Below are 14785 nucleotides of genomic sequence, written 5' to 3' on the forward strand. Positions count from 1 at the left end.
TTGCTGAGCAATCCTTTATCCAACCCACTGTAGTTCTGYATTCAGTGATCTCCCTGGGCTTTGCAAAAGGAAGCAAGTGTTATTATCCCATTGCATCAGGCAGGAAAACTAAGGTGAAGTGGCCTCTTCCAAAACTTGATGGAARTGGCAAAGGAGGATGAAAGAGACCAGGACTTTATCAGGGACAGTCCTGGTTGTAAGTTTTGAAGTTTACAATATTGCCAGCTTCTCAGCTAGAGTGTCCCAGCCTTTGAGAAGGTGGAAGGGATGAGGCTAACTGGCTCCACTGCCTTGGCACTGGACCAGGCTGCACCTGACTGAGATGATGCACATTTATCCTCATCCTTTGCCTTTCCTTGCTACCACCATGTTGGGGCTGGGGGATGCCACTCATGCTAGGATGGATGCAGTGCAGAACACATCACTCTCCACACGCAGCGATTCACCTCCTCCCAGCACTCGTGCACTCAGTGATGACACGCAGAGAGACTGGAGCTGGTTCCCCACCATGCCTTAGATGTGTGTGTCAGACCTCTGAGCTGTCTTTGGAGCTGTGTCTGCAATGCACTGCACTTCCACTCATTCCATAACAAGAATCTTGGAAAGTCCTTTTAACTCGGAAGCAGCGGTGTGCAAATGTGGCAGTGCCAGTTCCAGACTTTCCCCRCTAATGAACCCTTCTCGTGCTGCTTGCTTTATAGAGCCTTTCCTGCTGATGCCTTTGATAGATGAAAAAATCCTTCTACATCTTGCGTCATTATAGAGTGTAGATATATGCAAAGTGTGTCACACCCACAGGGTGAAACAACAGCACTGAGCAGAGTCTAAAGCATTTTGTGTTAGCATCCCCACTTGGTTGTTGGTAACAGGGAGTCTGGTGCCTAATTAGTGCAAAACCCACCACTCTTGTTAAATGTGGTCACCCTCATCGCTAAAATCACTTCASCATGTATTAGCCATGGTGGGAGATTATAGTTACAATTATTTGTTAAGTACAACATTTCAACTTCCTACAGAGTGACAGCTTCTTACAGACATCCCTCATATCTGAGCAGCAGAACCTGTCCCTTTGAGAAAAAGGGGTAATGTCATCTCTTCCATATTACATTTGAAAAGACAAGGAAATTCAGGCTGTAGGAGCTTCTCCTGGGAATAATGTTATTCAGAATACAGAAATTCAAGAAGATCTTGTGCTGGCTAAAGGGACACAAACCTGCAAATTACTGTTGAGTTTGTGTTTGCAGGAAGCAGGAGAAACCACTGATTATTCATGTGCCCTGTTACTCTAGCCTTGTTGTTGGTTCTGCCGGGTCTCTTGTTAACTGAATTCTCCTTCACTGAATGATTTTCACAGGATTAAATGTTAAATGCAAGCACTGACAATGAACAAAAGTGCTTTCAGCTCAAAGCAGAATGAGAAAGCCTGGAAGGGAGGGAGAGTATCACAGAGGATAAACCAATGTGACTCTTCCATCCTTATTAGGAAAGCATAGAAAGGTGTAAATCTGACTTTCCAAATATATTTTAATGTTGCTTTAGAAGAACTTAGGAGTTTTGCGCCATCATGGGCATTTCATGAAAGGCGCAGCCTCAGGTTGAAAACCCAAACATTTCTTAGCCAGTCATGTCTTAATGAAAAATCCCTTCATCAAAAAAATCTGTATCTGCCAACACATCTTGCAGACTATACACATAGAAGATAGGGACTGTGGGTAGCACATGTTTATTAATGAAGAAATTAACTATTTTAGAATCTTATGTAATTTTGAAATGCACAAGTTAAGAAAGAAAAACAAAAAGCACAATACATTCTCCTTTCTCATCCACATTTCAGTAAATGCAAAATAATGAATCTAAACYCATTTAAACTACATTTAATTTTCTTTCTAAACTCATCAATTGTATTGATAAGTCTTTRTCTTGCTTCTCCCCAGAGGTTCCTATGCTTAATTGCTTTACAGTGTATGAAGAGTGCAGGTCTAGGCACTGGTTACAGAACATCACACTGCTGCTGTGAGATCATTTTGGTTCTCTGTGGTTACTTGTAGGAACCATATACAAGACATGGCATGATTATTCCTTACCAGCTCATTGCTGCCATCCTCATCAAAATCCTCCTCTATCCCATCAGTCATATCTTCTCCATCCCCATCTGCATCTGGCCCTCCTTCAATAGGTTCTTCCGTAGAGTTATCTGCATTCTCTGATATGCATTCCTCTTGAATSAAATCAGCATTATCTTCCATTTGTTTCTTTTGGGCTTCTGTAAGGAAAACATACTCTAGAGATTCAGTAACCTTTCCTATTGGTGGCAAAGTGCTCTGCAGAAAAAACCTAAGCTCCCATCTCCAGATGTGTTAGCTTTGTAAAATTCTATGTGGTAACATCTACCAGGCAAATGCGATAGAGAACTTTTCTTTCAAAAAATAGAGCATAAACCAATCACAGTATCAATATGGTCATCTACCCCATCTATGGCATGCAGTGGATGAAGGCTTGATTTACCAACAGATCCACCCTTTTGATTTTCTGTTCTTGGAATCCAGTTGGCACAGGCACCATATGTTTATTCATGTGCAGCCAATGGGAAGTACATAATTCTCTATGCTCTGAGGAGCAGAAGGCTGTTAATTGCCAATAAATGAACCAGAATTTACATGAATTTATTTGGAATATATCTCAACAGCCATGCATGTAATAAAAAAATCCTTCTAGACAAGAAAACATGTTTTTTATAAAGTTTCACTGATTCCTCACTGGTATAATGTGCTTGAGTAACTGGAGAATGCCCCCCTCCAATCAACCAAATTTTGGCTTCCTATATTTTCTGCAAAGGGGTGAAAAGAAAGTTCACTTCCATAGAGGCCTGAAGAATCTTTTATGGTTGAGTTCATGCAGATAGCTGCGTTTTTGTGATTATGAATTGTGAAACTCCTGGATGTGCTGAGGACCTTCATTCAGTTAGCAGAAATCCAGAGGAGGATTGATGGAGGAACAACAGAGACAGACTGGCCAGAACAATGGTTGGGGGATCAGAGTCTTATTCCTATGCACATCARGAACGTAGATGAAAAAACTTCATGTATTCAAAGTGAATAGGGCCCAGAGAATTTTTTATGTAGCTAGATAAACAATGTCTTTTCAGTCTGAGGGTGATCAATGATGAAATTTCTAGGACAAAATATTTCTTCCTTGGTAACAAAACATTTCTTCCTTTGGAAGACTAYTGCTCTGTAACAGTAGTAGTCCTTCATTCCCTGTCTTGTTGGACAACCAATGAATCAGGGATTGCCTTGAATCTCTGTATTTTTGAAGCCCAATGAGAATATTATTATTTTACCATAAATTATTAMCAGCTACACATACTATTCAAATCTGCTTGCCTTCTTCTGTTCCATAGTCTTAAACTGAGACATTTGTTTTACCTTTTGCCTTTGAACATGTATTTTGCCTCTTACATTCATCTCTTCAGATTTTGTTAGTCTCTAGTCACTCATTTTGAAATTCATTTACTAAAGAAACAGAACAATTAAGCTTTTCTCCCTCAGTCACCTTATGTCTTCAAAAAGATTCTTGTATTTAAAAAATAAAAAGTCATCTAAGACAACCGCGTCAACAGTACTGTAGTCACATGTATTAGTAAAAGATTCAGCCCAGGGAGCCTCATCTTCTGTTGATAAGGTGTATACAATGCCATGCTAATTATAAGTGATTATTTGCCTTAGTGCAGAAGGAGATATAGATAGAATCACCTATGCCTACCATTTCTGGCCCCACCACTAAGTGTCTTAAGCCACTTCTGAGATCACTCAGCTGTGGAAATGACAACTGAATCTACTTGGGTTAAGGTTTTCAAAAACAGGGTTGCTGAGTTGACAGAAAACACATTTAAACAGGAAACCTTCTAGGATACAGCTGCTAGAAAGTTAGGGCGCTTAATTCTCCTAATCAGAACATAGAGTAGGTTCTTCAGAGGAGGTTCAGTACCTATCTCTTTGAGACTCTTCTGAGAAGCTAAATGTAAGATTTTAACTTTCAGACCAATCTCTACTATTACAGGAAGAATCTCTAATAATTTTTTTTCATGTCAAGAACATCTTATTCCCAGCTTCCTGGTTCAGATTTTTGCAAACAAAGGAGCTATTTCTACAGTTTTCCTGTGTACAGGAAATCCTATTTTCTATATTCCCCTATTGGAAAGGTTAGGGGTTGATAGTAGAAAAAGCCAGAGCATCAAAGGTTAGGGGTTGATAATAGAAAAAGCCAGAGCATCAACTGTTACTGTAAGGAGAGTTATCGTGCTGCTGTAGAGCAGTAACCAATGTATGCACTGAGCTTGTCTGGCCCCTAAAATCACATTCCTCCAGTTGTAACAAGTTTTAAGATTAAAAATTAAATATCCTTCAGGACAGTGATTCAAACTTAGAGAACCAAAAGGGCAAGATAATGGCCTGATTTTTGCTTTGTGTAAATGAGACACAACTCCTCTCTCTGATCCCAKTCTYAGTGAGGSCACACYTTCTGGCAGAGGAAAGTAAGAAATRATRTTGCCAAACCRTRGARAAGGAACAAAATCATCTCACATYTGACACTGTAAATRAAATAGTTCAGCTGGTGKAGCTCACACAAATCTTTTAGCTRWGGAAGCAATCATYCACAGACTAAYCACCCAGGCTGCACAACCYTCCTCATCAGCTCRGGAGRCTGAAATGGGGTTCCATGCTTACTGGGATCTCTGAGGTGYTGTTCTCCTCATACCCTCAATGAGAGGCAAGGAATATGAGGGATGAGTTTTGCACCTGCTGTTTTAAAACAAATATTTTGAAAACGGCTTTTAATCTGAGGATATTCATTGCTTATTTTCAAAAGGCATCAGACTGTGATTCAACACAAATCAACATTTTCCTGTTTGAGCTGATTTCTTTTTAAATGAGTTCACTGCAGTCCTTTAACAAAAGTGAAAATTGGAYATCAAAGTACAATGACGTGCAGATTGTTTTGCGTAGGAATGGTTTTTTTTTATAAAAGCTCTCCAAAGTAAGGATGCACAATATCAGAATATTTCAGTACACAAGTAGTTCAATGGAGTGCCTTGCAATTACATCTTCACCCATTATACCAACTTTTAYCTAACTTGCATAWAGTACAAAATAGAATCTAATGAATRCATATTGTGCACAGTTCTTCTGAAAGAGATAGTCACATTCTGTACTAATGGTTTACCTTGGACTTGAGAAAAAGCCCTCAACTTTGTGAGATAAACGATAACAGCTGGGGGACTGGTCCTTGTCTGTCAACTTAGGAAATTATTGTAAAGAAAAGTAAGACTATTTTTGAAAGTTTTTTGTTGTGTTTTTTCTTTTTTTTCTTTTTTAAAGTTACTTGGGAACAGGAGTGATCCAGATCTAAATTCTTATTTTGACTGTCTCAGGTTCATGACCCTCAGGCACTAATTCCCAGTGATGTTTTAGACWGTCTTGATGGAATTCTCTTTCTGTGTCCTGATGGGTTTTTGGCTTCATGTAACTGAATACTGTCCAGACACCCAGGCAGTTCTGGGCTCTAAGGCAGAATTTCTTTCACACATTTCASACAAAGTACATAAAAAGATTTCATCACAGAATGGAGGGATGAAAAAAATCATTCCGTTTTTCATGAGATAAGGCTTCCATTTCTCTGCTGGCTCTCATAAAATCAGCTCACTAGTACACAGCTCCTGTAAAAATATATACCATGCGATCTATAAGGAAATAGCAAAGAAAATACCATAGACAGGCAAAAGAACTGAGATTGTTTTCTATATATACCATGGTGAAAGTACAATCTTATAACTCTCAGAATGACTTTAAAGTGCTGCCAGGTGAGATCATTCATCTAACAAAATGAACGCTGCAATGACAGTAATAAAGCTCTTGATTAAATTATAGTATTGGATTTTTTTCATTCCCAAGGTTTGCTCTAAAACAAAACATTTTAAGCCAGAAAAAAAAGCCAAACTGGAGACATGGCCAGTTTCACAAAGAGGCCACAGCTTCACTCAGTAGCTGAGGCTGGAAGACATCTCTGGACTCTCCAGGTCGAATCCCTCTTCAAATCAGGGACAAATTCTTATTTTGGCTTAGGTCCATTGGTTCTCAGCCCGATGAATTTTGAACATCCTCAAGGATGGAGTCACCCTGCTCTCTCTCGTCAACTCCCTATACTGCTCAGTTACATMTCTTTTCCTTATATCAAACAGAAAATTTTCCTTGCTTCAAAGTGTTAATRTTACCTATTGCCCAGGCAATAATTCCTGTTATACACCATACTCTTAATGTGGGCAGCACAAGCATCCCCATGGTCAAAAATCTCTAATTCAATACTATTCAGTCAGTTTTGCAGTGATGTTTTGTCTTCACAACATCTAGAAAGATTTTTTTTTTCACTTCACCATAAAAAAGCAGTTCTTGAAATGATGGTGCGTGCTCTGTGAAGAATATTAATCTATGCTCCCAGTAGTTCTACCTGAAAGGCAATTTACCTTGCTTCAGGCCTCCATTAAGCAACAAAATTTCAGAAAACTTCCATTCTCTTTGGTCTGTCTGCTTGACTGGTAACRTGGTTCTAATTTAATTCATTTCACTACAAATGGCTTTTACCYACCTGCTTCAGCTCTTTGCTGCTTTTCGATCTTTTCCAGTCTCCCTAGCAAGGAGTCAATTTTTGTTTTGATTTGGGTTAATTCTTTCTTGATTGTTTGCAACTCATCTGATTTCACTGTGGAAAGAGAAGACAATACAAAACATGAAAAAAGCTGTATTTGTGGTAACATTCCCCCCCTGCCCCAGCAATGCATGCTCATTTTTTCTTTTCTCTGTAATAGAAAATCTACTCACTCATTTTTGTCAATATGTTTAAAGATTTCACTTTTAAAATTATTATTATTATTAATTAAAAATGCTGGATCCTAGARATTTATAGGATTCTAAGCCTTAATGGAAATATTTCATGTAAGGTGTGTTTCTCTGTAATAATCATTTCAGGAAAAACTCCTTAAGGACATAAATCTTCATAAATCCAGGTAACTTTTACTGAAAAACAGACTATAGTGAAAGAATGATTCAACCGTGACAGACAGATCACAATCTTGCAATGTTATTTTGCTGAACTATTTTGTAGTAATATCAACAATAATAGCAGCATGTATTCCTCAACAAGAGTGAATGGTAACATAAGTGCTAGGGCAGCCAGGAATGCAAGGTTATGGTCYAGTCAAAAACCTCTTTCCAATAAGAAAGAGTTAACTTCTGCTGYTTCAAAAGCTTTCAGTTCAGTTTCAGTTGGCAATTTCTTGTACTTTTTCCAGCTATGGATAACATATAAAAATATTTAATTTTATGCTCACATTCAAGGACATGGAGGCATTGCCTATAAATCATTAGCTGAAGTTTCAAGATCCTTATTGCATTACTCTTCATTTTTGTTTATTATTGCACTCCCACTGTCTAACCTAAGAAGGAGTAAATGCTTGGGAGGTGTTTTGGCTTCAGCAGAGACAGCACTACAAACCTCATTACATTACATCATTATTATGGCAWGCTCAGAAGATGTTTGTATGTTCAGAAGGTAGTCCAGTCAAGCTCACTTGCCCTGTTTGTGCTAGGATATCATGAGGAAAAGGTCAAGAGGAGGAAATGGCAACCCTGTGCTAGCATGRGAGAATAAAGCCACTTATAAAGGGCCAGAGCAGGCAACAGAGCTGTCACTCTTACAAGTCTTGTAGGAAGAAATGAACTCTCACCGTGATGGACTGGCAGGGGAAGAGCACTGAGCTGTGTCACTTGTCCCCCACTGCTGCAGGAGGATGTGTGTTAACTTTGGTGTGTGTGTGTGTKCCCAGAGCATGGATACACAAAATAGGAGCGCCCTGATTGAGCCTGGGAGAAGGGATGCTCTGCTACAAAGAAAGACACATTCCCTTTCTGTCAGAAGAGGCCTCTGGCTGCATCTTGCTGTTCAGTGACCCTTGGCCATGTCTGTTATCATGGTGTCTCAAGGCGGTTGGCATSGGACAGTCAATCTGATGATGAGGTGTGCAGACAGGCTATTGCCTGCTTCAGTGTGTTTGCTTCAAATCAGCCTTATTCCAAATTGGTAGCACWTTCACTGAGGTTGAAACCAAAGATTTTTACCTTAGAGTTTGGGCCATGTGGATTATAATCATAATATATCAGCTAAAGGCAGTAGGTTGCTACATGTGCTAATGCATTTGTTTAATCATGCTTGTTTAATGGTGCTTATATTGAAAAAATTCATTGTCTTACACTCTCATAGGCTGAAACCTCTGATCTCACATTGAATGAATAGAARGACTTAAAGAAGAAAGTATAAAACTAATGTTTGTGCTAGACTCTTATATGCAATACTGCATTTGACAGAATTAGTTTGTGTATTTATAGAGCAAGGCCTTAAAATGTTCTCAGAGAAATAACGGGTCACTGTCCAATCCCACAGATCTGAAACTAAGTGTTAAGATTCTGACAACTGTATATTTAGAAGGTTACTGATTCCTCAGGGGCAGTGTCTGGTCCTTGTTGGAGCAGCAAGGTAGAGCAGAATCCAGAATGAAATGGTGGGAATTGTTCCAAAAGGGAATGCTAAGTGTTGGCAGCAAACGAGTGAAGCCAGCTGGCAACACATTCCGTTCAGCCAGGCTGTTGTGTCAGGGATGCTCCCTTGACTGGCAAACTGCAGGCTGGCCAAGCCCAAAAGGTCAAAACTCASAAGTGACACAGCAAGGACCTAATGGTATTTGTTTCTAGTCTATTAAGCAAAGCAGAAAACATTTGCACTTCTGAGTTTGTCAAGGAAACTGGCACACACAGAGGGCTGCTGCTCAACTCAGGTCTGCTGCACAGGGGCTTCTGTATGGTGTCTCTGAAAAAGTAGTTTGGGAAGAATATGGCACCAGAAGGAGCAGAGAAAAMAATGAGGATTCGAAGAACAAAGCCCAGTGAAAAAGGACCTGGGGGTGCTGGGCAACAGATGACTGATCATGAGCCAGAGTGTGCCCAAGTGGCCAAGAAGGCCAATGGCATCYTGGCCTGTATCAGCAGCAGAGTGGCCAACAGGACCAGTGCAGTGATTGTMCCCSTGTACTGGGCACTGGTGAGACACCTCAAGGGCTGAGTCCAGTTCTGGGCAYGGAAATTGAAAAGGATGCTGAGGTGCTGGAGTGAGTYCGGAAAAGGACAATGAAGGCAAYGGAGCTGGTGAAAGGTCAGAGGGTAATTCACATGAGGAGCGACTGAGGGACCTGGGGTTGTTTAGGGGAGAACTTATCACTCTCTTCAAGTTCCTGAAAGAAGTTGTAGCYGASTGAGGATAACCAGGGACAGGACAARAGAACCTAGCCTCAGCTGCACCAGGGGATGTTCAGGCTGGATATTAGGAGTAATTTMTTTATGGAAATGATTGTTAAACATTGGAATGGACTTTCCAGGGAGGTAATGGGATAGCTATCCCTGGAAGTGCTTAAGAAAATACTGGCTGTGACATTTAGTGCTATGGTCTAGCTGATGAGGTGGTGATGGGTTAAAGGCTGGATTGGATGATGTTGGAGGTCTTTTCCAACCTAAATGACTCTRTGATTCTTGTGATCATAGAGTCCATTGCTTCAAGTTAACACTAAAAAGGACTGAAAGAAAAAAAATTATTCAACCAATCTGCATAAGTTTCAAATTTTCACTCTGCTTCCAACATTGTGATGGTGTAATTATTTGAATTGCTTATTGTTCTACTTTGCAGAGAATTGTACAAGTCTTCAAAATTATTTTCCCCAAAAAATTCCACTCTCAATTATCGTGTGGCGGGTATTTCTGTAGTAAGCAGCAACTACCAAAGACAAATAGGGAAGGACTSTGGTGAAAAACAAGTTGGGCATGAGCCTGATCTTTTCCCTTTTCACAGTTCAACCAAATCCAGCAACTAAGCACCACACAGTTATTTAATTGCCTCCAACCCCCAGAAGGATGGGGGAAAGAAAATAAGGAGGGTAAAAGTGAGAAAACTCATGGGTTTAGATAAAAACATTTAATAATAATAACAATAATAATAATAATAATAATAATAATAATAATAATAATAATAATAATAGTAATGGAAAATAACAGACAAATAATTAAAGTCCAAGAAAAAGAAGCGATGCAAATAAAAACACCAATGAACTGATGACCTGAGCAAACTCTGGCCACCCTTTCCCCTAATTTATTGCTGAACATGTTACCATGGTCTGCAACATCCCTTTGGCCATCTGGGGTCAGCTGTCCCAGTTATATCCCTCCCAGTTCCTTGTGTACCCCCAGCCTGCTCTTTGGTGGGGTGGGATGAGGAGCAGAGAGGATTTGACTGTGTGAGCTCAGCAGTGACTGAAACATCCCCGTGTCATCAGCACCACTTCCAACACAAATTCGTAACACAGCCCCATAGTAGCTACTGCTAAGAAAATTGACCCAACGCAGCCAAACACAGCACATCCCTCTGCCTAGCACTTGTGAGGCCATATCTGGCATGCTGTGTCTACCTCTGGGCTCCCCAGGAATGAAGAAGGCAAAGCCAGACCCTTCTCAGTAGACCCCATTGACACGCCAAAGACCTTTGRCATAAATTAAAGCATGTGGAATTGCATCTATACACAAGATATTTTTTTTTTTCCTGTGGGTATGCTCAGACACAATCCTGGGAAATTTGCATTGTAGGGCACTCGCACCTTCTAAATTCAACCATTTTGTGAGTCTGTGATTCAGTGGAATAGCACTTAGGAAGAACTTCAGACTTTTTAGGCAGTATTATGACAAAGATAAAATGCAAAGATTATAATTTCTTTGCTCCACATGTCCTGAGTATGTAAATTCTTCTTTAAAACACCATGGATTTTTAAAAATTGATCTCAGGCAAGAAATAAAGCTGTTGGTAAACATGACACCAGAGCAGCACRTGTCCAAAATATCCATTCATCTGGTTTTGAACAATAGAACAGGAAAATAAAATATCTTACTGTTTGAATTTTTCCCCAATTAGCAGATAAACAAAGGCCAGCAGGTGACAAAAGTGCACATATTGAAAGGGTGAGAAATTACTAATGAAATTTCTCAAGACCTGGCACCAAAATATCTTGAACAACTCTGACTAAAAAACTAAATTAACAGGTGAAATTTCATGATGACGTGAAATTGAAAGACATCATCTATTCAGAGCAAACTGGAATGAAAGAAGAGGTCAGGTGTTTTTAAGGCACGTTACAGTAGGGAACATGAGATGCAATTGCACTGAAAATACATCCTAAACTTAACAACAGAACTCCTACTCTCAGCACCAAGGCACCAGCAGAAAAAAATGTCAGTGACAGAATTATCCTTGAGCTGATAATAGACTGTCACTATAAGGCAGCCAGGAGAAGGAAAATAAGGTGCTAGGATGTGCCAAATGATGCAATGCAAAAGGTGAAGAAGCATAATACCTTTGTATGAGAACCTGGTGGGTACAGGTGGAACCAATGAATTCTAGCAGGTAAATGTGGAGAACAGCCATGAAAATGGCCATAAAAATGGAAAGCCTGTGGTGTGACAGAAGGGTTTTGTTTGTTTCCTGAAGACAAAAAAAGAAAAAAGAAATAACACTTTTATGGTAAGACAGTGTTAGCACAAAAAAAAAAAAAAAAAAAAAAAAAAAAAAAAAAAAAAAAAAAAAAAAAAAAAAAAAAAAAAAAAAAAAAAAAAAAAAAAGAATATGGGAAAATGAGAAACAAACTAGGCTGGAAATGAAAAGAAACAGAGATGGAAAAACCCCAAACCCTAACTACCTTTATGATGCAGGTTAAAGGATTAGATGATACCTCTATTTGCAAGAATAAAGAATTTGATTAGGTGACCATTTCCAGCCTTTTGTGGCCTTCCAGAATGCATCTTTCATTGAAGCATCTAACAACAAAGGAGACAAGCAACATCTACCCCATAACAAGAGATATAAAATTAAGATCAATCACATTTCTTAAAATGGAAGTACTAATGTCAAACTACAGCTATATTTGTCAAACATTTCTTTGTTGTAACTGCAAATTGATTCATCCACAAAGCATGATTCAGATTTTTTGGAAAGAAATGTCATATATTTTTATCTAAGCCCTTCATGTTTAATATACAATATTTTATCATACTTTATTACTTCAGATATCACTGAAAAAGGATCAGCTGAAGAAGCTAAATATAAAGTCTATGAGTCAAAATTAATTCATTTAAAGACATAATTCAATACATATCATAAGTCTTAAGTGTCTACTCTTTAATTTCAAGAACACAGAGTAGAAAAGATTTGATTAGTATTTTCCTCCTGATTTCAGGTGTGTGAAATGAAAGTGCATACTCTGAGAGCTTCAGTTTCTACATTTCCAAAAAAGTGAGATTTACCCAGTTCTAAATAGCAATTTGTATGTACTGCTTCATACCATTAACATGAAGAATTACTATGTGTGATTTACCCACAACAGGTTTCATCTTGTGAGTTACTTCTGGTGATTTAGAAATGATGATTTATGTTTTTTTCCTAGTTTTTGGAGTTATAAAGAAAACAAAATATTTACAACTTTTCCTGGAAAAATTATGAATTTAGGAAAAAAAATCAAATCTTCCTAATGTATTTTTGGTTTTGGAAGCACATTTAAAACACATATTGTCACTTTTTAATTAAACAGGAATTTACTGTGCTGGCAGACATTATTTTTGCATATGGGCTCATCAATGAGCAAGGCATTTTTGGTACTTTGTYTTTTTGTAACATCTTTGCACAACAATAAACTTCTGCCTTTGGATTGTTGTTTCGCAGAAGTGAATTCTTTTCATTCTGGTGATTTCACTTAGGGGTCTCCTGTGTTCTGACCTTCAATGTGACATATACGGGTTCATTTTCTGGATCCAGTCTGAGAATGGACAGTGTTATATCCACGAGATTTCCCCTTACGTCTGAAAAGTCTCTTACGGGAAGCGATCTCATGAGAGTTTTGCTATATGGGAATGAAAACTCAAGCATTGGCAATACAGTTTTGACACGGTTAATTCTAAACTTGCAATTAAGATATTTTATGGTCTCACATTTCATTAAAACTCAAAATAGCTCCTTCGCACAAATTATGTTTCTCCTTATTGAAGAAATCCTTTATTTAACTAACAATCAGTTACCACTAGAATCAACTGAGCATTATCCCAAGGGGTTCAGATTAGCACTATAGAGTAAGGGACTGCAAAATATTAAATTGTTTCATCCYGCAATTCAATATAACCGGCTTTTCCCAGAAAATGGCACAGGAAGAAGCAAAACATAGATTTTCTATTTTCAAATTGAAGCCTCTAAGGGAATGGCTGTTTCTCTGATAAGAGTCTTACAGCAAGCTGGGTACATTCCTGTCCAAGTCAACAAAACCACATTTCTATGTTTATGATGTGTTGACTGGAATGGACAAAAAAGTAATTCTATGGGAAAATTAGGCATGAAAATCTGTATACGGTGTGCCTGATTTCTTTTAAAGATGTGCTGCACGCAGAAAGAATATTTTGTGCAATTTGTTTCGTCACAATAAAAAGTCTCTGCATCTGTGTTCCAATTGTCTTTGTAATGAATTGAGGGTAGAAAGCTAACAAAGGTCAAAATGTCAGCCCATGATTTCAGTGACAGATCTTGCAGCTCTCCCATCCRTTAAAGAATTGGATCCAAGGATAATCTTGTCACCTGGAGCTCTAAGACTGACACTTTTCGAGTTGAGATCACACCTGAATACATTGAAGGATACTTTCACTGGGGCATAGCACTGTCTGTTAGGATCTGACACTCCTGACTGCACCTCCATTAAATAATTTACAGGTTATGCAATATTTGCCATGTTATGCAGGCAGTGTTTCGAAGTCTCATAGCAAGTGGCTGTGTATACTTGGACTAGGGTTGAATCCTACAATCTTATGCATTATTTAAGTCCTGGCACAGTACTACAAAACATTTCTTGAAATGCAGAAGAAATAATAAAGAAAATTTTGCAATAATTCTAATGGACAAATATCTATATGGTAATGCAATATTCTCTGTCTCATTCACTACCATGAAAATCCAGATTTCTGGGTGAGAACTTTTCTTAAAATATGTTGGGACACTAACACTAAGATCCTCATCTCTCTAGAAGAAATTAAGTCGTTCTGGAGAATGAGAAAAATATATAAAAAACTTATCTGAAAGTAATTCCTCTTTTCATGGCAAAGTGAGTTGGAAAAGCCCAATCTTATTAGAGCATTCTTAAGGACAGTTAGTGCTTTGAATGTACTGATTCTTCTATTTCTTCATAGAGATAAGACAACAGTAAAAGATGAACAAATCAGATCTAACTAAAGCTTTGATTCACTGTGTGAAAACCCAAAGATTCAAGGACTGAAAAGGACTAACAAAATAATTTAAGTTCTAAGCTTTCTAAAGTTCTTGAGCTGCATGCTTTCTTTTAAAATAATAGAATAAAACACCATTTATTGCTTAAAGTATTGAGGAAGGAGTTACTTGAAGGTGTGTATGAAAATGTCTCGACTCATGTTCATCCTCCAGAGAACAAAAGGAAGTGTTGCCACTCCCAGACATCCTTTTAGCGTCTGAGTGAGCTTCATAATATGACACTGAAATTTATATATCTTCCTGCGTGTTAGGCATCACAGCTCCTGTCAGTGGTGGTGGACATCCAGCCCATTCATTCCATGGAGATTTGTGAGTGATTGAAATG

At 38.5% G+C, this 14785-nt stretch overlaps 1 protein-coding gene across 2 annotated transcripts in view; it reads right to left on the minus strand.

The window, feature by feature from the left end:
• The window catches only part of RALYL (RALY RNA binding protein like), a 72419-nt gene that overhangs the window by 16312 nt on the left and 41322 nt on the right, over positions 1-14785 (minus strand). For both annotated transcript variants that reach the window (XM_057371124.1, XM_057371125.1), the window contains 2 exons: positions 6643-6756; positions 2085-2263 (listed from right to left, as the gene is read on the minus strand). In XM_057371124.1, the coding sequence (XP_057227107.1) occupies positions 2085-2263; positions 6643-6756 (293 nt within the window). The remainder of the gene's footprint in view (positions 1-2084; positions 2264-6642; positions 6757-14785) is intronic.

Source organism: Malurus melanocephalus, unplaced genomic scaffold (assembly GCF_030028575.1).
Source record: "Malurus melanocephalus ecotype Western Australia unplaced genomic scaffold, MMel_1.1 scaffold_141, whole genome shotgun sequence".
NCBI lineage: Eukaryota > Metazoa > Chordata > Aves > Passeriformes > Maluridae > Malurus > Malurus melanocephalus.